The sequence below is a fragment of the Hemiscyllium ocellatum genome, chromosome 4 (assembly GCF_020745735.1).
Source record: "Hemiscyllium ocellatum isolate sHemOce1 chromosome 4, sHemOce1.pat.X.cur, whole genome shotgun sequence".
Taxonomy (NCBI): domain Eukaryota; kingdom Metazoa; phylum Chordata; class Chondrichthyes; order Orectolobiformes; family Hemiscylliidae; genus Hemiscyllium; species Hemiscyllium ocellatum.
This window is the reverse complement of record NC_083404.1, coordinates 32,305,767-32,330,359: the sequence shown is the minus strand read 5'-3', so window position 1 is coordinate 32,330,359 and position 24,593 is coordinate 32,305,767. Positions and strand designations below refer to the sequence as shown.

Here is a 24,593-nt window from a genome sequence, read left to right as displayed (position 1 = left end):
ACAGGAGCATCTAAAATGAGGTGTCAAACTGGTTCTTCTTGCATGCAAAGCAGCAAGTGATCAGAGTTAAGGTTAAGCACGTCCATAATTAATGAATTGGATTGAGCTCTACAGTCTTGTTACAGTTACCTAAGGTAATAGACAATTAAACAACTCACTGGAGAAAAGGGTTCCATAAATATTTTCATACCAGTGACATGGAGCCCAGCACATCAAAAACAGGCTGTAGCATTTGCAACAATCCTCAGCCAATAATGCAAATTGATGATCCATCTCTACACTCTGTCTCGTTCAGAACAACTTTGCTTTGATACTCTAAGATAATTAATTTGTAATAATACTGAAGTAAACTTAAACCAGTGAACTCAAAATGCAGTATTAAAAGATTAAATGGCTCTCTCTCTTTCTCTGGACATTAATGTAATATTAATATCAAACTCTCTTTGGGTGGGGGCGACATTCTGTCTCACAGATTGCATGCAGGAAGGTGGATTGTAATTCACACTTCAGTGAGACAGTCTTTTACTATTATCAAATTAAACTATCATTTAATCTCTTCCATTCAGAATTGTTTTCTAGCCATCCCCTGAAGCTACGTTTGTCACACTTACATTGTCTTGGGGAATCACCGAGTCAGGAAATAGTCTGCATAATGATTCCCCAGGATTAGGGCATTAGCATTACTTCAGAGGATGATCTCATCCGACCACTGTACCTGATAACTCTGAGTGACTGGGGGTCGTTTTGAGTGACATGTGATTGTGGGGGAGTGGCCAAAGTATCTGTGAGCATGATCAAAGTGTGTTTTCTTTGTTCAGGGCCTCACTTTGAATCGACTTCGCAGGCCTGCGAAGGCAGTCAAAGGGGTCACCTAACTTGTACAAGCTTTAATAACCTTTAACTGTTTGGAGAGGTTGGTATGTGCAAATAGCATCTAGTATGCAAAACTTCAGGAAAAGAACCTAACAAAAAGGCCATCAGTAAGCTCCTGTTCTATGACCAATTAGTTTCAGGCTGCAGATTAACACATCATTCAATACCTATTAGGGAAAATACTATCTGACACATCCTAATCCAATCAACAAATTCACTGATCTGTAGAATTGGAATGTATTGTAGAATTACAAACTTGCTAGGTCCACTGCGAGATGTTATCCTTTTCTCAATTATACAACATCAAGCAGTGTCTTGAAACCAAATCAACCATTATCCATGGGTGAAGTGGAGATTCAGGAGGTGTGATTGACTGAAGTGATATAATAGACCAGGAAGAAAGACTTGCACTTGTGTAGCTTCTTACATTAACACTGTTTGAAGTGCTTTGAGACAACCAAAACACAATTGGTTGTGAAGCTCCGTCGCCATTGGAAAGCAGGAAATTCACCAGCCAATCTGGCACAAAGCTCTCCCAACCAACAATGATAAGATAAAACTTATCTGTTTTTGAATTAAGAAATAAATATTTGCTAGGACACCAGAGACAACACCCCATCTACTTTGAGTTTGTGCCACAGGGAAGCCAGCTAGTACCCTGAAGAACACTTCATCCAAAAAACTGGAAACTGTGATAAAGCAGCATTCCTTTGGTATTGCACTGGAATCTTAGTCCAGATTTTACACAAGTTTTGATGTTAGACTTGCTTGCAGAACATTCAAGTTTGAGTCAGCATGATAATACATTGTCCTGAAGATTATACTATCAAATAAAATTTGGAGGACGTGAGCTATAGGGAGAGATTAGATTAGATTAGATTACAGTGTGGAAACAGGCCCTTCGGCCCAACAAGTCCACACCGACCTGCTGAAGTGTAACCCACCCATAGGCCTATATTTACCCCTTACCTAACACTACGGGCAATTTAGCATGGCCAATTCACCTGAACCTGCACACCTTTGGACTGTTGGAGGAAACCAGAGCACCGGAAGAAACCCACGCAGACACGGGGAGAACGTGCAAACTGCACACAGTCGCCTGAGGTGGGAAATGAACCCGGGTCTCTGGCGCTGTGAGACAGCAGTGCTAACCACTGTGCCACCGTGCCACCCACGAGGCTGAATAGGCTGGGGCTGTTTTTGCTGGAGCGTTAAAGACTGAGGGGTGGCCTTATAAAGGTTTATAGGGCATGGATAGGGTAAATAGTCAAGGCTTTTTCCCTGGGGTGGGGGAGTCCAGAACGAAAGGGAATAGGTTTAGGGTAAGACAGGAAAGAAATAAAAGGACAAAAAGGGCAACTTTTTCACGCAGAGGGTAGTGCGTGTATGGAATGAGCTGCCAGAGGAACTAAGGAAGATGCCTTTTAAGTAATGCAATTGTATCTGGATGGCTATATGAATAAGGAGAGTTGAGAGGGATATGGGCCAAGTGCTGGCGAACGGGACTAGATTACAATGGGATATCTGGTTGGCATAGACGAGTTGGATCGAAGGGTCTGTTTCCATGGTATACATGTCTATGGCTCTAAAATCAATAAGGGTCATGTTCATGCTGCAACATGAAACCAGAAAATACAAGTAGAACAGTGGATTTACCTATATGAAACAAAGAGTTAGGTATCCACCAACATTATGCACACTGATCATAGGCCTCCAAACTGATAATATCAACACCCACCATGTCAACCTCCACAACTGCTGAGAGCATCTCATTGCAAAAGCACCTACAGCTCTTAAGCAAATGGAGTGCAGTTTTGTTTTGCTGTTATTAAGTCAATTTTAAGTCCAAGGATTGCCCAGTGCCCATGAGAAAGATGACAAGATGTGAATTCAAATTGCTATATCTTCAGAAGTCTTTTATATTCTCTGACCCAAGTTTGTTTCAGCCAGAACTAAATCTTCTCAAAACTCAAAAAAGTATCAAATTTTGACACCGTGATGAAATTACCACATGACTGGTCCAATGATAGCATTTATTTTAATCAGGATAGGGATTCAAAACCCATCTAAGGCTTCAGTACATCAGTTTCACTGGTATTTTAATAAGGGAGCTGCAATATTAGCAGTCTGGTCTTTCAAATAGGCTACTAAAACAACTGAAGAAGGGCTTTTGCCCAAAATGTCGATTCTCCTGCTCCTCAGATGCTGCCTAACCTGCTGTGCTTTTCCAACACCGCACTCTGGACTCTGATCTCCAGAATCTGCAGTCCTCACTTTCTCCTATTAAAACAAATGTCCATCCTGATGTTTGTAAAGGTCCTATGGCACCAACAATAGTGAGCCCGCTTTTAAAAATAAATGTAGAAAACAAAGCTAAAGGAGCTCAATAAGGTAATCAGCACCTGTGCAGAGAAAACAAGGTTAACGTTTCAAGTCCCGTGACCTTTCGTCAGAACTGACAGCTGCTCGAGAATGGTGGTATTCCTGTTGATGAAAAGAGTCGGATGGATTTTGCCTCAGCCCCATCCTGTTCTGACTATTAGTCATGGTTTGGAGATGCCGGTGTTGGACTGGGGTGTACAATATTAAAAATCACAACACCAGGTTATAGTCCAACAGGTTTAATTGGAAGCACACTAGCTTTTGGAGCGATGCTCCTTCATCAGGTGATTGTGGAGGGCTCGATCGTAACACAGAATTCTGTTACGATTGAGCCCTCCACAATTACCTGATGAAGGAGCATCGCTCCAAAAGCTAGTGTGCTTCCAATTAAACCTGTTGGACTATAACTGGTATTGTGTGATTTTTAACTGACTAGTGGTCGTTGGACTGGTCTTCCTCTGCATCCATATCAGCTGAGTTTCCCCATACTTTTTTGTTTATGATCTAACATCTAGTTTATTTTTGCTCACATCTTTCGTACAGATTGGCAGTCACGTTTGTACATTCAAAAATGAACACACTTGGGCAGTTAAATGTTCTGGAACATGCCAGATTTGGCATAAACATAAATTGACTATTTCACAGTTCCAGTAATACACAGCCAATTCTCCAAATGTTCAACGCTTTTTTTCCGAACTTTGTCATAGAGAAAAAAATGTGGCTCAAGTTCATTCTATATGACTAGAGTTGCCCTCAAGCTCAAATATCTACAGTCAGCCCATGAGGACACCATGTAAGGCAAGTGGCACAAAGAGGCCATTTCGTCCAGCCAATTTATGCCAATGGAGAGGTAAGTCGATAACTGTGCGCCAAACAAACTGATCACCACCAAAAATATATTCGCCAAGTTTCCAGTAAGCGTGCATGATCCCTTTCCCTTGATAAAGGAAGTAAAATAATTCAAACATTTCCACTTTTATTTAACAAAACCACGAATCGGGACAATCCAGGCAAAGGCCCTCAGAGGCGAATCGGTGCTGGGACTGCGTATTCTAACCGACAAATCAGCAACCCTGCGGCGCACGGAACCATCCCAAGCCACTCCACAGTTTGTTCACCCACCTTCCTCCCCGAAACATACCTCTTATTGTTTATACTAAAAAACTTTCCGCAGGCCCTAGTCCAGGAACAAACTTACCTCAACAAAATCTCCAGAGAACTATCGTGTTTGTCGAGGGCCCTGCAAACGGCACTTTTCCGCAGGCTGTTCAGCTCTTCGGCCGCCTTGATGTACTCGGCCTGTGATTCCCCACTCGGGTAAGTGTTCTGGATGAACTTGGACAGTGGCTTCGCAAGGTCCACTTCGGATGCTTTCTTCAAAGGCACCGAGACGAAAGTAGTCGCCATCGTCCCCGAAGCTGTTGGAAGGTGAGACAGCTCGCGAGTTCTGGTTTCGACGTCGCCCTCCGAATCACTTCCGGAATGATGTCAGCTCCTTCCCTTCCACTGTAACATAAAGCAGCCTGTGTGTGTGCGTGGTGCAAGATGGTGAGTCACAGGGTTGGGTTGTTTGTATTTTTCGAGCCACTTACACAAATCTAAATATGAAATGCTAATATCTCCTGAACGCATTTAGAATATTCTTCCCAAGAGTTGCTTGAACAAAGGTCTCATATGAAAAGGTGGCTAAGGAAAGATGAAGAGCGTGGTTAATCGAGAGGAGACGGAACAAAACTCTGGCAAAACTTTATTATGTTTTATAACACGGAAACAGGTCATATGACCCGATGCAGGTATTCGAAATCATGAATAAACCTTCACGTATGTTTGAAGTTTCCTGAATGAGTTTTTAAAAGTCACGTTTCTGCTTCATCGCACCCACCAAACCTGACAAAAGAGTTTAACAAGTCTGCGTAAATATATTTTAACCCTCTTGCAGTGGCCCTTCAAGTTCAACACCACAAAATCTGGAATCAGGCTGCTCGAGGTTCTTTGACTATATCAGGATTTTGTGCTGGACCATTTCATGACTTGAACGCCACAGAGGGTTTCAACGTTTGAAGTTTTTTAAATTGTCCGTTTCACAATGCTACTTCAATTAGAGATGTACATATAAATATCCTTAGAAACAGATACTAAAGTAAGTGTTTTAAACTAAACGCATCATTAGAGACTGCTCACTACAAAAAAACTCAATCACACATTGCAGAAGTATTTTGGATCTCACATACCAAATAGATAGGGTGTTTTCATGTAAACAATGCCATGCAAATTCTAGAAACCAACTATCTAAAAGCCTTCCCATGATTTCACTGGCCAGAGTAACAGATAAAACAAGGATGTAAAGAAGGTGTTTGGCTCACTTGCCTTCATTGGTCAGAACATTGAATATAGGAGTTGTGATATCGTGGCTGAATAGGATATTGGTTGGGCCACTTTTTGGAATACTATGCAAAATTCTGGTCACCCTTTGAAAGGAAGGATGATGTAAAACTTGAGAGGGTGCAGAAAAGATTTACAAAGATGTTGCTGGGACTGGAAGGTTTGAGTTGAAGGGACACACTGAATAGGCTGGGCCCTTTTTCCCCGGAGTGTTAGAGGCTGAAGGGTTACTTTTGTAAAAGTTGGTAAAACCCTGAGGGGCATGGGTAGGGTGAATAGTCAAGTTATTTTTCGCAGGATGGAAGAGTCCAAATCTAGAGGGCATAGGTTTAAGGTGAGAGGGGAAAGATTTAAAACGGACCTAAGGGGTAACTTGTTCATGCAGCCAGAGGAAATGATGGAGGTGGGTACAATTACAGAAGGCATTTGGATGTTACATTAACAGGAAGGGTTTTGAGGATATAGGCCAAATAATGAAGGCGGCATTTGGTATGCTTTCCTTTATTGGTCAGAGTATTGAGTACAGGAGTTCGGAGGTCATGTTGCGGCTGTACTGGACATTGGTTAGGCCACATTTGTAATATTACATGCAATTCTGGTCTCCTTCCTATCCAAAGGATGTTGTGAAACTTGAAAAGGTACAGAAAAGATTTACAAGGATGTTGCCAGGGTTAAAGGATTTGAGCTATGGGGAGAAGTTGAATAGGCTAGGGCTGTTTTCCCTGGAATGTCGGAGGTTGTGGGGTTACCTTAAAGAGGTTTATAAAATTATGAGGGGCATGAATAGGATACATAGACAAAGGCTTTTCCCTGGAGTGGAGGAGTCCAAACCAAGAGGGCATAGGTGTAGGTTGAGAGGGGAAAGACATAAAAGTGATTTAAGGGGCAACTTTTTCATGCAGGGAGTACTACGTGTATGGAATGAGCTGCCAGAGGAAATGGTGGAGACTGGTACAATTACAGCATTTAAAAGACATCTGATATATAAATAGGAAGGTTTGGATGGATATGGGCTGGGTGTTGACAAGTGGGACTAATTAGGTTGGGATACCTGGTCAGCATGGACGAGTTGGACCAAAGAGTCTGTTTCCGTACTGTATATCTCCATGATTCTATTAATCTAAATTGGACTAAGTCAGATTGGGATGTCCAGTTGGCATTGACAAGTTGGAACAAAGGATCTATTTCCATGCTGTATAACTTTATAACTAATTTACCTATTATACACCAGGAACCTGGTGAAATTTAGAAATCATTGCCCAATGTTTTGATGCAGGATGCACTTGTTAAAGCTGACAGGTCTGCAGTGCAAATGCAAAACAGAAATCCACAGTAAACAAAAGACACTACTATACAAAAATTCACATTCTTTCTTTTGCACCATACACAAATATTGGCTTGCAGCATTTGCCTCAGTTATCTTTCCAACTCATTCCTCATTTGATATACTCGACAGCTAGCTTGTCATCCTTTTTCCTCTAGCTTGGCATGGTCATGAACATCTACAGTAATACCTTCTAAATTATTTCTCTATGTGACCCCATTTTATTGCCCCAGGCTTAATGTGACTCCAGAGTGAAATTTGGGGATGTGAGGGTTGATAAATGGTGAGGTGGATGGAGTAGTGACGTGAAGGAGTGGGGGTGGGGTAGGATTCTTGTGCGTTATAGAAAAATCAAGATTTAGAAACAGCACTTAAAATTTTAGCATTGTAATAACACCACAGCCAACACACGTTTTAAAAGTTTGCGCTGTAGAAACAGCGTCCCCAATTCGTCAATTGTGTTACAGTGAATTCGTGTTGTCAAAACACACGTTGTAACAGAATGATTTGTACTTAGACTTTCAGAAGACTTCTGACAAAGTACCCCAGAGGAGACTGTTTGGTAAACCTAAAGCATATGGGTTAGAAAATAATGTGCTAGCTTGTATTAATGGCTAACAGACAAAAAATACAGAATAAGAATGAATGGGTCATTGTGGTCTGCAGTCACTGTTGCAGTCAGATAAACTGGGTAAAGTGGCCTACAGTCACTACCACAGGCAGACTGGAAGAGAAGTTTGAAGTCTCCATTGCAGAGAGATAAACCAAGAAGCATGGCTGCAGTTACCATTGCAGTCAGACAAACTCGGACAAGTGGCCTGCAGTCAGGCAGACTGGTTAGAGTGGTCTGTTATCACCATTGCAATGATGCAGGCTAGAAGGAGGGCCTGCTGTTTTTGTTGCAATGAGGCAGACTTGCAAACAGTTAAAGTTACCAAGCTGCATGACATCTTCAGCACCCCTGCAAATGGAGCACAGTGTAGATACGCCTGACCACAGCCCAATAGGCCTGTCCACTCAAGGATAGATTTCATCCTGACATTCTCAGTCAGATCCACTGATGTCAAACCAGTGTTCATCTCTCACCAGTGCCTTTTGCTGGCCAACTTCACATAGAGGATGACCAGCGGGCCGGCAAGAGACCGTGGAAGCTGAATGTGAAATTGTTGATCTCAGAAAACATTGAGGAGCTGAAAAGGGACTTCACACATTGGAGAACTGTGAAGCCCCTCTTTGTGTCTCCATCGGACTGGTGGGAAACAGACAAGTGAAACATCAAGAGGTTCTTTATCTTCAAAGATATTCAGAAGAGAGAGAGATGGGAAAACTGTTCAAACTCCAGAAAAACATGCAGACCTACTTCTGCTGCAGACAACGGGGGTCGATGTCACAGAGGATCTCCAGGAGTTAAAGAGCCAGCAAGCCTTGCTCTTCACCTTGGAGGCCTCCAAGATAATCTTTTGGTCCTGGGTCTGCACTGTAGAGCATGGTGAGACATGCTCATATTCCTGCTTCCAGAAGGTGCAGAAGAAGAGGTCAGTACTCAGTAGCCTGAAGGAAGAAGATAACTTGGTCATGTCATCAGCCTGATATACTGAGGATCAGCAAATCCTTTTATGCCAGTCTGTACGACACAAAGGCCACAAACAGTGAAGCCTCGCAGTCGTACTTGTCCGCTGTCATGGAGGTCTTAGATGACAGCATGCAAGAGAGGCCGGATCAGCTGTTATCGCTGGATGAGACTACTAAGGCCCTCATGTCCTTAGAAAAGAGTACAACTCCCATAAGCGAAGACTTAACGGCTGAATTGTGTTTGGCTCTGTGGGACTGCTGGAGGTGTATGACAGTATGCTTCTGTCAGGTAACACGTACGAATTGATGAGGAAAGGTATCATCATCCCCTCATCTACAAGCGGAAGGGGAAGAGGGAGGAAATTCAAATTGGCAATGAATTTCACTGCTAAATGCAGATTACAAAATCCTATCTAAGGTCATCACCAACCGAGTCAGGTCTGTTCTAGGATTGTTGATTCACCCAATCCAAACCTGAGCTGTACTGGGCAGAACGATCTCTGAGAGCCTTGTGCTCCTCAGGGACACAACTGCATACACGCAGACCAGGCCTCATCAGCCTGGACCAGTAGAAGGCCTTTGACAGAAAATCGCACACATACATCTGGGACATGCTGTCAAAATGGGATTTGGGGAGGGAATTCGCAAATCCTCTACACCGACAATGATGGTGTAGCCTCAATCAAAAAGCTTCCTGATCAGATGCAGAGTCAGGCAGGGCTGCCCACTCTCTCCTGCCTTGTTTGTGTGTTGTTTAGAGCCTTTTGCTGAATCCATCAGGAAAGATGTGATCCAGAGAGGGGAGACTATTCCAGGTCTGAAGCATGCAGGTCAAAGCCTCACTGTACATGGATGACGTCACCATTTTCTACTTAAGTCCGCTGTGTCATAAGCATCTGCGACCAATTCAAACTGGCCCCGGGAGCCGAAGTAAACCGTGGCAAGAGTGAGGTCCATGTTCTTTGGGAACTGGGCCGACCAACCCTTTATTCCCTTCACTAATAGGACAGATTACCTGCTGGGAATATGTTTCAGAGGTCTGAGGTGTGCGCAAGATCTTGGGAGGAGCATATCACCAAAGTGAAGGAGAAAGTGGTCTTTTGGAAACACTGCTCTCTCTCCACTGCCGGTAAAAACCTGAGTCATCAGATGTTAGGCACTCTCTCTGTTGTACGTGGTGCTGGTCTAGCCCATTCCCCGAAACTGCGCCATTGCATGAGCCCAAGCCATCTCCTACTTCATCTGGAGGTTTAAGATGGACTGTGTCTGCAGGGAGACCGTGTACAAAACTCTGGATAATGGTGGGAGGAACATAACCCACACCGCCCTCAATCTGATGGCCAGGAATCCTGATGAAGGGCTCCTGTCTGAAACGTCGATTTTTCTGCTCCTCGAATGTTGCCTGGCCTGCTGTGCTTTTCCAGCACCACTCTAATCATAGACCCCCCCAGTACACAACCACTAAGTGTTACTGCTTACTGAGGTTCTACCTGTACTCAGTGTTGCGAAGGATGGGACTGGCCTTTTGCCAGAGAATACTACAAATAGTTGGACCGTTCTGTATCACCTGTCCTTCATGTAGAAATTTGCAAAGAAAAACATTTTTGACCATTTAAGTTCATTAGGAAGTGGTCAGCACATAGCATCCTCAAGACCCTGCAGGTTAAGGAGAAGGGTGGATTCAGTTTTGCAGTCCACTGAGCAGACTGTCAAAGTCATTTGGCAGCATGCCTCATCATCAGAACTTTCCAATAACCACAAAGATATTGCTTGACTGGTGGTGAGATCCTTCATGTATAACCGGTCTGTCCTCAAAGCAGATGCGGGGGAATTGACACTAATATATTTCCTTTTGGAATGTGTCTTTGCAAAGGAACTCTGCAAAGTTGCAGTGGTTTTTTGTCGAGGTTTATCCAAAGCAGCTCTGTGCTCTATGATTTTGTTCTCAGGAACACACACCGAGACAAACATCAACTGTGTTTGGAGGACCACCAACTTGGTGAATGATGCTTTTTGGTCCATGAGAAATTTGTTGGTCTTCCAGAACAGGGTGTTGACCCTGACCAAATGTTGCAGATTGGCACATTCCAAGGTCCAGGACTACATGCTGATGGACGAACTAAAGCTTGGGAAAGCTGCTGCCAAGGTGCGGTGGGGAAAGATCACTCTCTAAAATCTTCCTGCTGAAGTTAAAGGGATCTGTTCAGTTATCAGACCCTCCTGGTGCCTCAAATGCATGTAAATGTAGTCTTGTATGAGTAAGAGATATCTTTGGTTAGTTGGATAGTGTCAACCCTCAATGTTTTTGTTTTCTTAATATGCTACTACACAGGACCAAACTGTGTTTGTGACTATGAATATATATAAAGATTTCTTGACGAATAAGTATATTTTTGAAATTTAAAAAATCAGGCAGACTGGAAGGAGTGGCCTGCCGTCAGTTCCTGATGGAACAAAAAACAAGAATGACATAACAGAAAGTTTGGAAGGTCAATATTTAGTCTTAGAAAGGGAGGATTTGAAGGCAGGAAGGTCTAACTAAACTTCAAATCAAGACCTGACACAACCACTTGTGTTTCAGGTGTGAGTATCTTTTAATTGGTTGAAGCCTATTCTACTCTCAAGTCTTGGTGTAGTATACAGATTATTGGTAAGGTATAATTTGTAAAAAGAAATATAAGTAAGTTAATAACTAAAAAAAATTAACAACTAATTAAGAGTTAATTTGCATTTGGAGATGCTGGCATTAATCAAGATCTGCCGGCATTGTTTTGTTAAAGGAAGGTTGAATTGAATTTTCAAATAGGTCACCAAGTTTGTATTTGAGGGCAGTGCTTTTGATGTAATCTACTTGGACTTCAGCAAAGTTTTTTGATAAATTTGTTTTCAGTCTCCCATATGGGAGTTTAAGAGCCTGTAGGATCCTCGGAAGTTTGGCAAATTGGATCCACATTTATCTGAGTGGCAGGAAGCAGAGGACGATGGTTGAGGGTGTTTCTCTGACTGAAATTCCATGTCCAGTGTGGTCCCATAGGAGTCAGTGTTGGGGCCTTTGCTGTTTGTGGTATATAAATAGTTTAGAGTTGAATGTAGGAAGGTTGATCAGTAATGCTGCACATGATACAAATGTTGTTGGAGTCATAAATAGTGAGGAGGATTGCCTTGGATTACAGAGGGAAATAGATGGCCTGGTCAGATGGGTTGATCAGTGATAAATGGAATTCCACTCAATTCAGATAAATATGATGTGATGTGTTTGGGCAGGATAAGTAAAGCATTAGAATACATAATGACCTGGGAAGCACCAAGGATCAGAGGGACCTTGGTGTGCATTAAGGTATGGTTCCTTAAGGTCAGCTGGATAAAGTGGTTAAGAAGTCTTAAGGGATACATGCCTTTATTAGCCAAGGCATAGAGTTCAAGAGCAGTGAGGTTATGCTGGAACTGTACAAAACTTTGGTCAGCCCACAGCAAGAGTGTAGCAAATCTGGAAATTGTAGATGTATAAATGGACCTCAATGTTCTTGTTAATAAGTCACTGAAGGATAACATGTAAGTTCAGCAAGTTGTTAGGAAGGCTAACAGAATTTTAGGCTTTATTGCAAAAAGATTTCATCAAGAGAGTAGTGAAGTCTTGTTTCAGTTGTATCAGCATTTGATTAGAGCACAACATGAGTACTGTGTTGTCCTCTGATCTGGAGGCATTTGGCTTCATTGTCTCTGTTTTCTGGGGTCTCCAACCTTGTACTAACCTATGCCAGATTTCAGTTTCCAGGAGTTCTGAGCCTGGACTAACTCTGGCTGTTTGTCCATTTCTGTTGCAAGCACTTGGTTTATGGCCCAATCCTTGATCAGAAGTCTTCACCTTCTTTCAATCACTTGAATCCTGGCTGTGACATAGATAGTTTGTCTCTTAATTAAGACTCAGGTTGGATGTCTGAGAGCTTAAGATTGGTTAGGTGCAACGTTGGAAGGCTACCTAGGACACTTCAACAAGATTATGTATTAAAAACACGTTATTCCAATGCTCTTGTCGATGAGGCAGTCAACAGGACACAAAAGTTAGTTTATGGTTCAACTCGATTTTATTAATAAAATATTCCTTATTAAATGTACATTTCCTAAATTCTCATCATATTTATTATTTGTTAGCTCTATCCATCTGAGAAAGGATATTACCTGCAACAATCCATGCTTGAGCTGAACCAATGAAATATCTGTCCCCCTCTGATGTAGGACTGGCTGTCTTCCATCTGGAAAAAAGTGAGGACCACAGATGCTCGAGAATCAGACAGTTGAAAACTGTGGTGTTGGAAAAGCACAGCAGGTCACACAGCATCTGAGGAGCAGGAGTGTCGATGTTTCAGGCATAAGTCTTTCATCTCTTAGTGGGTCAGCCAGATCTTCTTCTGGGTCTTCTTGGGTTGCCAGACAAGTCTTGCTGCATGTCTTTGGTGAGGGGGTGGCTTCTCAGTGTGCGTTTTTATCCCTGCCCTTGTCCCAGATCTTCCTGACTGTTCTGTGACCTTTGGCCGATGGTGTTATGAGAGAGGTTCAAAGCATCCAATGGGGTCACACCAACACTGTTAATTATTTTCAGGGAGGTGAAAAGTGCACATCCTCAGGCACTGGTTGGAAGTCAAGGTGTCAGTAGGTGTGATCAACACTTCTCCATACACAACCTTCGGGCTGGTTGTAACTTGTTTCCCCAAGCCTTTGTGACTCTTTGATCTTGGTTTCCACTGTTCTCTGTGGCCATAAGCTGCTGGCTTTAATTTAGCTTGGCCAATTTTCTATCAGATCTGATTTCTCCAGCTATGGGTCAATTTAGAATGTTGAATTTTGGTCCCGTGCTTACTTGACCACAAAGTCAGACAGATAGTTCTTCTACGATGCAATGGTTGCATTTTTGTGCAACCCTGCATTATAGAAAAATCGTGCTTTAGAAACAGCGCTTAAAGTGTTGGCGATGTAATCACATTACAGCCAACACATGTTTTAAAAGCTCGCACTTTAGAAACAGTGTTTCTAATTCATCAATCGCGTTACAGCAAATTAGCATTAACAAAATGCATGTTATAGATATGTACAATGGGAACAAGAAGAAGAAATGGAGTGAGCAAAGTATCTTCAAGTACAATGGTTACAATCTTAACAAGCTAGTTGAAAGTTAACCATTGCAAAGAACCAAATTATTTCATCAGATAATGGACATAACAGATACTAACAAACATTTCACTATCACTTTTAAATGTTTACTAGTGTCAAAAATATCATTTTTCATTCCAGCTTTACTGATTAAACATATTCATAATTTGGAGCAATATTTAAGATGTGTTGCCAATACCAGACAATAAACTCAGTATTCAACTATAATAAGGTTCCAAATCCTGGCAATACACATACCTCTTAAAGGGTGGGTGCAATGTTCATCATGTATTGATGTCTGCTTATGTCATACTGCTGTTGATTTTGCTCTATATATTTCTTTAGCTTTTACTCATTAAGCAAGGATGTTTACACAAGTTTACTTATTTCTTTATTTTGTGCTTTAAATCAATACTGCTACTTGCACATTGAGATGCTCCAGACCAGTATCACAGGTTGTGAGTATCTACAACTACACTGTCTCCAAGGCCTTTTAGACTTTAAAACTAGGTATACTTCTTCAATTTCCTCAGAACTCTCTCTTCACATGCTTATGCTAGATTACTGTCTTCTTTCTAAATGATGATGACAGAGTCAGGTGATTGTCATGATTTAAATGAATTTCATTATACCACAATTGAACCAATCTGATCTTAAATTAATGATCAATTTAGTCAATTCAGTAAACCTAATTAAATGACATGTTAGTACATATCAATTTAGATATTTCAGGCAACTTTAATTAGTTTATGAATAGTGCAGGGAATTGTTCAAACCAGCTCTGTGAAAGTTGTCTGGTTCTGAAATGATGCTGATCTAAAAACACTTATTGTTAAAAGTACCATTTAGTTGAATAGCATTTAGAAGAGCAAAGCTACAGATCATACAACAAAGTGCAGAATTGTACATGTGTACAGAAAAGGAGCTAGTTGGAACTGGTTTTTGAGACAAAGAATGAAGGATTTGTTACAGAATTAGGTTGTTTTTCCCATGACATCCATGCCTTCTCACTGCAATCAAGTTAGTCCTACAACCCTGCATCTCTTGTCAATACATGAAACCTGATTCACCTAGTTTTCGTGTCATAGCTTTTTGTCTGTCTAGGTGAAAGTAAGAACTGCAGATGCTGGAGAGCAGAGTCAAGATTAGAGTAGTATTGGAGAAGCGCAGCAGGCCAGGCAGCATCCGAGCAGCAGGAAAAATCAACTTCTTGGGCAAAAGCCAAGGGCTTTTCCTGCTCTTCGGGTGCAGCCTGGCCTGCTGTGCTTTTCTAGCACCATTCTAATCTTGACACGAGAGACTGGCCCCACAAAGAAAAAGGGTCATACTGCCAAATCTATAATCCTCTTGCATTTGGGGTAAGATAAAGCAGAAAATAAAGATCATGACAATCTTAAATAAAGTTTTGCTCTAGGGAGCTTAGAGAAGTATACCAAGTATGAGATGATGTGAAAAAGGAAATTAATATAGCAAAAAGCGAATACAGAAAAACAAAGGCCAGTATAATTCAGGAAAATCCAAAGAACCTTTATTGGTATATTAAGAACAAGAGAATAACTAAGGAAAGGGTTAGAATGACCAGAGATGTCAATGGTAATGAGTATTTTGTCTCTGTCTTCATAAAAGAGAGGGCTGTTGCAGAAATTTAGCCAAAGAGGACAAATGTGAAATAGTAGATTAAATACGCATAACAAGTCGGCAAGTGCCAGGTGGATAAATCACCAAGATCTGATGAATGTATCCTAGTCTGTTGGAGGAAATCAGGAGGAAATTGTGGATGCTCATTTTCTCAACTTCATGAGATGCAGGCAAGATACAAGATTAGACATCTGTAAAACTGCATCATTATTTTAAAAGGATGTGAGAAATAGGCCAAATAATTATAAACTGGTCAATTTGAACTCATTGGTGAGCAAATTACTGGAATCAATGCTGACAGATAGGGCTAATTATTGCTTGAAGAGGTACAGATTGATCTAGTCAGCTTGGTTTTGCTGATGGAAGGTTGAGGTAAGGCATTTGACAAGGTTGCAGATGACAAACTGTTAAGAAAAATCAGAAAAGGCCATGAGATACAGTAAATTGTAACAAGCTGAATCTAAAATTGGCTCAGTGACAAGAAACAATTGTTATGGACGACGGATGTTTTTGCAAATGGAAAGTGATTCCCAATTGTACCAGAGGTCATGGTTTTGGGTTGCTTGTTGTTTGTGATATATATTAATTATTTATATTTCAAAGTGTAAGGCATGACTGGGAAATTTGCAGATGACAAAAAAGATGCGCAGGCAATTATAATGAAGAGAGTCGCTGTCAATGGCATGAAGCTATCAATTGTCTGGTGGATTGGGTGGAAAAGTGGCAAAGTGGAATTCAATCAAAACAATTGTGTGGATGTACATTTTGGGAAGGCAAGCAAAACAAGGGAATATACAATAATAGGGGACATATTGTGAGGATAGAGGTGGTGAGAGAATTGGAGTGTCTGTACACAGATTTGTGAAGGTCGCAGAACAGGTACATAAGATGTTAATAAGTCATATGGTATGCCTTCCCTCATTGGGTGAGGTATTGAAAACGAGAGCAGGGATGCAGTGTTTGAACTGTATGAAAATGGTTCAGCCACAGCTGGAATTTCACATGCCTGGATCTGTATATGAAGCATCGTAAACTGGAAGGCTACTGTTGCTAGTAAATGAGATTAGAATGGACAATTGATTTATTTAGCTTGCACTGACATGGTGAATTGAATAATCTTTTTCTGTGCTGTAACTTTTTTATGGTTCCATGACTCATGTATAGGCAATTCATCACTGTAGTCTGTTCTGCCACTTAATCAGATCATCGCTGATCGATACCTGAATGCCACTTGACCTATATCTCTTCAAACTTATACAAAGCAAAACTGATCTTGCTAAAAAAAAGAAATCTGGTGTAAAACTTTTAATCAGTGCTATGTCCAAACCATTTTAGGGAGAGAATTCTAGATCCAATTACATTTTGTTTGAAAAATTGCTACCAGATTTCCTTCTTTTTAAAAAAAAATTAATTCATGGAATGAGAGCTTCACTGGTTAGGCCAGTACTTATTGCCCATCCCTAACTGCCGAGAGGGCACTTTAAGTTCAACAACATTGCTGTGGGTATGAAGATTAATGTAAGCCAAACCAGGTAAGGATGGCAGTTTCCTTCCTAAAATACATCAGTGAATCAAATGGGTTTTTCCAACAATCAACAACAGATTAGTGGTCAACATTAGATTCTCTACTTCAGATTTTTATTGAATTCAAATTCCACCCTCTGTTGTGACAGGATTTGAACCCAGGTCCCCAGAAGATTGCCTGGGTCTCTAGATTAACATTCCAGGGATAATACCAATAGGCCATCATGAAGTTTAAGGTTGTGCCTCTTTGGAACCTACCCAGTAAGGGAATAAACTAATTGTTCTATCTCAAAATAATTTCAAATATCTCTATTAGACCACCCAGGGCTAATACCACTAGGCCATCATGAAGTTTAAGGTTGTGCCTCTTTGGAACCTACCACTAAGGGAATAAACTGATTCATCTATATCTCAAAATAATTTCAAATATCTGTTTTAGACCAACTCTCATCTTCTATGTTTAGGAGAATGCGAAGTAGTTTAAGCAGCTTGTTTTTATAATGTAAGTCCTGGTATCTTTCCAGTGAGTCAGCGCAAAACCCACTCCAAACTTGGTTAATTATATCCTTCCAGAGGTGTGTTGCCCAAAACTTCACAGCAGACTCCAGATGCGACCTGACCAAGGCTCTGTAAAACTGAGTAACTTCCTGTTTTGCATTTACATTAGTGCTTTCTTCAGCTTTATATTGACAGCTACAGACAGTGGGTCAGAGCTATAGTCCGAAAAGCCTTTTTGTCCCCCAAGTAAATCTAATTATAGGTTTACTAAATGTTGGATATCTTATTTACATTTCATCCATTCAAAGGAAAGTATGATTTTACTTAGTATCATAACAAAAACATTTTGAAATGGCATGTGATTTTAAGAAATTGCAGGATAAACAACAATAGCAGCTTGCTATTATGGTACAGTAAATGGAGAAAATAATTTCCCAAGACATTGTACAGGTGCATGAAGGAAAACAAATAGAGATCTCATAGAATTGTGCAGGATTATGACAGGTTCAAATAAAGTAGATGAAGAAAGGTTTATTTCATAAGCTGCTAGTGCAAGGAATGGAGGACATAGTTTAAAGCTTTGGGCAAGGGATTCAGGTCAGATGTAAGGAAGAACATTTTCTATGCAGCAAGTAATGACCTCAACCTGCTACCTATGGGGGTGGTAGAACAGGAGACAAGCACTGATTTCATACACAAACTGGTTTGGCTCTTGAAGGAGATAAACTTTCAAAGCTACAGAGATAGAGTGTGGGAATGGTACGGATTTGATTCCTCAACAACAGCATGAATTCAGTGGGAAAAATTACTTCCTTTAGTGTTATACCGACTTTGTGACTTGAGGTTGAACAGCAAAACTGCAACGGATATTTCGGGCTACCTGATAAAGACCTGATGCCCTAAGCATCATAATTTTGCAACACCCAGCACCCATTGGTAGCCATTTGATCTCCTGGGCAAGTTGAAAAACAGATAAATATAAAGCCAAGAGATTATTGTCACTTGAATGTTCTATCTCAAAATCCAAAACAAATTGATCTAAAGTTAATTTTGAAGCTATTGAGAATATGTCAATGGAGAATAGATAGCTATCTTTAAAGTTAAAAAAAACTACACCCACAAATGAATCTAAATGAGATTTGCATGCTATTATTTACAGTTCAGATAACTATTCAGCTCAGCAATTAACTGTCAGTCATCATTTAAATTGTACAAGCAGTCACCTCTGCCAATCAGAATCTACTACCAAACAATGTTCTATTCTCATACAGTGTAAAACATTGTTGCTATTTTGAAAGATATTCTTGCAAACGTTCAGGTGTGTGACACATAAAAAGCTTTGTCACAATATACCATTTTTAGGAATGCTCATCTTCACCTTTTGTTATGCCATTGACCAATTCCAGTATGTCAAAATATAACAGTTGAATTTCACAATGCTGACCTAGTGTTCAAATAATTTTCCAGTTAATATTGATGAATTGAAGTCCTTTGATTTCTCAAAAAAGAAGTAGGACATACTGAAAGTACATGACTAGTCCAGGAGCATCATAAAGAAAGGGCATCATTTCAGGTACACATACTTATTAAAGTTAAAAATCACACAACACCAGGTTATAGTCCAACAGGTTTAATTGGAAGCACACTAGCTTTCGGAGCGACGCTCCTTCATCAGGTGACAATCACCTGATGAAGGAGTGTTGCTCCGAAAGCAGATGTGCTTCCAATTAAACCTGTTGGACTATAACCTGGTGTTGTGCGATTTTTAACTTTGTACACCCCAGTCCAACACCGGGCATCTCCAAATCATACTTCTTATAATCCTAGACCAGATGCAGGTTTACATTATGATCAGGCTAAGGACAAGTCACTTTCATTTTTAAAGTAGACAAAGTATGAAATCCAGCAGACCTACTAAGTGAATAAAGCCACAAGACTGTATGGTGTTGAAAAAAAAAGAACTTTATTAGGGAAAATGAAATTGGAAGAGTTATACAATCTACAATATATGCTCAACTTTTTGCTAACACCTAAAATTAACATGTGGTAAGTATTTATTTTTATTCAACATCATGGGATGTGGGCATCATTCACCTGGCCAGCATTTACTTCCATGTCTAGTTGCCTTTGAGAAGATGATAGTGTGCTGCTTTCTGGAACCGCTACAGTCCATGTGCCATAGATAGATCTATAATCCCATTAGGGAAGGAATTCCAGGATTTTGACCTAGCGACACTGATTTATTTCCAAGTGAGGTTGACGATTGGCTTGGAGGGAAATTTGCAGATAGTGGTGTTCCCATGTGTCTAGTGCCCTTGTTCTTCAAGATGAAAGTGGTAATATGTTTGGAAGGTGAAGTAAAAGGAACCTTGGTGAATTTCAGTAGAGCTTCGTTTAGATGGTACACACTGTTGCTATTGAGCATTGATGATGGAGGGAGTGGATGTCGAGATATATTGTCAATCAAGTGTGCTGCTTTGTTCTGGATGTTGTTAACTCCTTCAGTGTTGTTGGAGCTGTATTTATATGGCTAGCCCTGTTCAATCTAGTCAATGGTAACCCTGCAATGCTGATAATAGGAGATTCTGTGATTATAACACTGTTAAATTAAAGGGGACAATAGTTAGATTCTCTCTTGTTGGAGATGGTCATCACTTGGTTTTTACGTAGTGCAAATTTGAGGAAGGCTCATTGGTTCTGAAATGTTAACTTTGATTTTTTTTCTTCACAGATGCTGCCAGATCTGCTGAGCTTTTCCAGCAACTTCCGTGTTTGCGTGCAAATTCAATTTACCACTTTTCTGTTCTATTCTGTTCAGATCTTGCTGTATTGGGACGTGGACTGCTTTAGTTTCTGAGAAGTCAAATATTGCGCAATCATCGGCAAACAACCCCACTTCTGATCTTTATGATGGTGGGAAGGTCCTTGATTGATCAGCTGAAGATGGGTGGAGCCAAGACCCTACCATGAGCAACATTTGCAGGGATGTCTTGGAATTGACATCACCTGATTTCCAACAACCACAACCGTCTTCCTTCATGCCAGATATGATTCCAATTAATGGAGAGTTTGCCCCGATGTCCATTGACTTGGAGTTTGCTTAGATTCCTTGGCAGTCAAATGTGGCCTTGATGTCAAGGACAGTGGCTCTCATGTCACTGTATTACTATGGACTGAACATGCACAGTGCAAATCAAAGAACAAATGAGATCAAAACAGATCCCACAGATTTCTCAACCCCAAATGTTCATGATATATCCAATCTCACAAGGGTTTACAGTTCTTTAGGTTTGCTGATTAAAACATCTGCTCCATTATGGACTGCGTCAGTAACCCAATCTGGTCAATTTTCCCTACTTTTTTGTAGTCGAGGGAAGCATAGAATCCACAACTGAGTTGCAGTACTCATTCACAAACATAACTCCAGCTCTTCAGTGATAGCCAGATTCACTGAGCCAATCCTGACCCTGGGTTTTAATCACACAAACTCCAATCTTGCTCAACTGCATTGGGCAAATACTACATGTGAGCTTTTCAACAGCCACTCTCTCAGCTGCAAAGATGCATGAATGCTCGCAAGCTTTTACTGAGCCCACTCACAGCTTCCCAAAAACAATCAGTAACCTTCTCATTTTTTTAGCTCCCCAGGACTTCTGTGTCCTGCCTCCAACACTTAGCTGCTCACTAAAAACTTCTTCAGTTCTAACAGCTCTGTGCCATTGAGTTGTCCTGACTCCTCACTCTGTTCACTGCACTGCACTGAATCTGTGTAGTTCAGCTGACTCCCAGCAATGCAACTTATGATAGTACTCCTAACAGGGATTCTGCCTCTGTCTGTCTGTTTGTCTCTCTTTCTCTCCAATTCTGTATCCTTTGAACTCTGAACTGTCCTGAGTGCTTTCCTGAAAATCTTGCAATAAGCCTTTCACCTACTGCCATGCAGATTTTAATGCAGCCACCTAGCAGTTATTAGGATTGAGCATGCTCTAAAGGCTACATTTTAGCAGAACGCCAGAAAATTTGGAAAACATTGCAAACTTCACAATACTCCAAATTTTGTCTGATTAATGTCCAGAGGAGCAACACTCCAGTACTTTTATACTTGATACCCCTTGCAATAAATGCAAACATTCCACTTACATTCCTAATTATTTGCTGTACCTTCTTTAGCATTTTGTGATTCAGGTGCTGGGTCACTTAGATTGCTCTGTACTAGAGTTCTACAGTCTCTTTCCATTCACACAACACACTGCTTTATGATTCTTCATGTTAAAGTAGACAAATCCACCTTCTACCTTCCATATTATTGCCTCTTCACATATCATAGCTAATCCCTCTGTAGACATTTTGTGTCCTCTTCAGAAGTTACCTATCTACCTATCTTGAGTCATCAGAAAATTTAGCCACCATATATTATCTACCTATCTTGAGTCATCAGAAAATTTAGCCACCATATATTTGGTCCCACCATCCAAGTCATTGATTCGGAGTTTAAATAATTGAGGCCTCAGATTTGATTCCTGAGTTACTCTATTACTGTTTGCTCATCAAAAATCATCCACTCAATCCCTACTCTCTGCTTCCTGTTAGCTGTACAATCTCTAACTATCCTTACATTATGAACTCTTATTTTGTTTCATAACCTTTGCTTAGAATTATAGAATCCTACAGCGTATAAGCAAAGTATTCAGCCCATTGAGTCCACCCTGACTCACCCCACCTCCTATGGCTAATCCACCTAGCCTGCACATCTGTGGACCCTATGGGCAATTTAGTATGGCCAATCCACCCAACTTGCACATCTTTGGACTGTGGGAGGAAATGGGAGCACCTCAGGAAACCCACGCAGACACAGGGAAAATAGTTTGTTACTTTCTCAATGAATTTGAATCAGTTAGTAAAACATAAATTCTCATTCTTGATCTGCCTTATTATATTAACATTTTCCAAATGTCCTACTATTCAGTAAAAATCACTTATCTGAGACTGAGGCTTGGAAAGCTAATACCTGTCTGGCATCCCTCTCCGCCCACGCATTGATGTTGCTTGGTGTCCCTATATATATCCCACTGACTATGGTCAGTGGTAGCATTTATCTTTGCCGGGTGCAAGGTATCATTCACTTGCTTGCAATGTTGAAATGTCTTGTTTTGGACCCCATGAATGCTAAATACTGCTGCTTCGGCCATCTTGATCAAGTGGGAAGGCTTTCTGCTGTCACCATTGGGAAGGAAGATGCCCAGACAGTTTGGTGGAGAACCTGCAGGGAAATATTTAAACAGATTTTGGTACTGGAACACAGCAAATGTGGGTATTCACTAGTGGTGGTGTCACAGTTGTTATATAAATCCACACAAATCAAGTGGGAATGACATATCAGAACTGGAAAGGTTGCAACAGTTCTGCAAAATCAGAAGTGAAAGATCAGAATGATGCAAGTGGGGTGGGGGTGAGGAGGTGTTCTGCAGCAATTCTACAAATCCAATTGGAAGTTACAGATTAAAATTAAGTGGACCACAGTAGTTTCCAAAATCATTAACTGTTTACAATTGGCAATGCTGATTTTGCTGATATGGATGATAGAGAGTGGATTCCTTTCAGATGCCCAGGTCTTCGAACTCATGAAGTAAAGATGAGGCTGGTGAATTCCTGTCTGCCCCTATTACATGATTGACCAGGGCACTCATTTTGACATCTCATTTTGCTTGGCCATCACATGATAACACATTCTATTTCCAAGCTGAAATGCCATGCACTTCTGGTCCCATTAGCTGAATACATGATGCTGGAAAAACATTCTGCTTTAAGTTCCTATTTTTGGAAGTAGAAATTGATAATTTTTAAAACATGTAACAACATATATTGTTATTTTATAAATTTGAAGGAAGCCAGATGGGTAAATTAAATTTTACCTGTGAATCTTGGATTAGCAAAGCATATTGATACACAGTCAAAATTAACAAATATTCTTGTGAACTCATCTGATTTAAGCTTGACTGCTTTTATAATTTTATACATTTAAGAAACAGAATCGACTAATACACACTTTTTAAAAATATAGACTTATATATCATGCAAAAATGTATTTGTTTTTATGACTCATTCCTCTAAAGAAGTTGGATAACTAGTTCAGTAGTTTATCATCATAAGCCTGAAGAAAACAGCTTCTCAATGAGGTTGAGGCACCAAATTAAGCCTCTAGAAGTTTGAAATATACTGCTTTAAATTTTGTTATGTAGTTCTTGAGCCTTCTGCCTGTTATGATCCCAGACAAAACTGAAAACTATGCTATAATCTGGTTTGGGACAAGTCACCTTTATTTTTAAAGGAGACAAAAAGTGATTTTCAAGGGGATTATTAAAAGAAAAAAGTCACAAGATTCCATTTCTTTGAACAAACAATACTTTCCAATATAAATTGGAACAATAAGATAATCTACAACTTATTTCTACTAACCAGAATTAAGAAGTGCTAAAAATAGGTAATACATGTGATCGAGCACCCCACTGTGCACATCAAATAGCAAATGTGATCAAGACAGATCCTGTGGATTTCTCAACACCACTTCTCAGAGGTTAATGTTATAATGGGTCATCTAATCTCATTAAACTTCATAAGGGGTCACAAACTTTTATTTGGGATCACAATTCTTAACCTGTGTCAATCTGGCCTTAAAGCCTGTCTCGAGAGCTTGTCTAATATGGGCTACCTCACTATTTAATTTCTTACTAAATCTGCTCCCCTTGAGGAGGTTAGAAAGCCACAAAGAGATCAGTTCCATATTTTACTTCTCTTTCAAGGCATACTGGGGACTGAAGGGTTAAACATTCCACTACCAAAGAGACTCACTGCAATATCAGTTGCATGTCTGTCCTCTTACAGAATAGACAGAACAGCCCAGTAGGGAGAAGGAATCCATTGGAGCCACACATGTGGATTCCTCTGCAGCCTCAGGCAAAGGTATTTGTCCTCCCTTGACAAGACTGATAGCCTTGGCCGTAACCCTATTAAATTGCCTCCTGCTCCCATTTTCTTGCTTCCCCTCCATATGAGCATAGGTATGTGAATCCTCCATTAAGAACAGACAAAACCCTTCTGTTTTAATCTCTTCCCATCAACACATGATCACGAAGAATATGATCAGTCCCTGTAATCCATTCACTCGTTATCACAGGACATCGACATGCACTGGGCCTTGTAAAATTATAATTGCCCATCTTAAACAATATAATGACAATCACCCATGTGACTT

The 24,593-nt window shown here is 40.5% G+C and overlaps 1 protein-coding gene across 5 annotated transcripts in view; it reads right to left on the bottom strand.

Annotated features, from left to right (window-relative positions):
- Positions 1–4,745, bottom strand: part of pdcd6ip (programmed cell death 6 interacting protein) — a 94,092-nt gene extending 89,347 nt beyond the window's left edge. For all 5 annotated transcript variants that reach the window (XM_060822888.1, XM_060822890.1, XM_060822892.1 and 2 more), the window contains exon 1: positions 4,454–4,745. In XM_060822888.1, the coding sequence (XP_060678871.1) occupies positions 4,454–4,662 (209 nt within the window). In that variant the 5' untranslated portion in view covers positions 4,663–4,745. The remainder of the gene's footprint in view (positions 1–4,453) is intronic.
- Between the last annotated feature and the right edge of the window lie 19,848 nt (positions 4,746–24,593).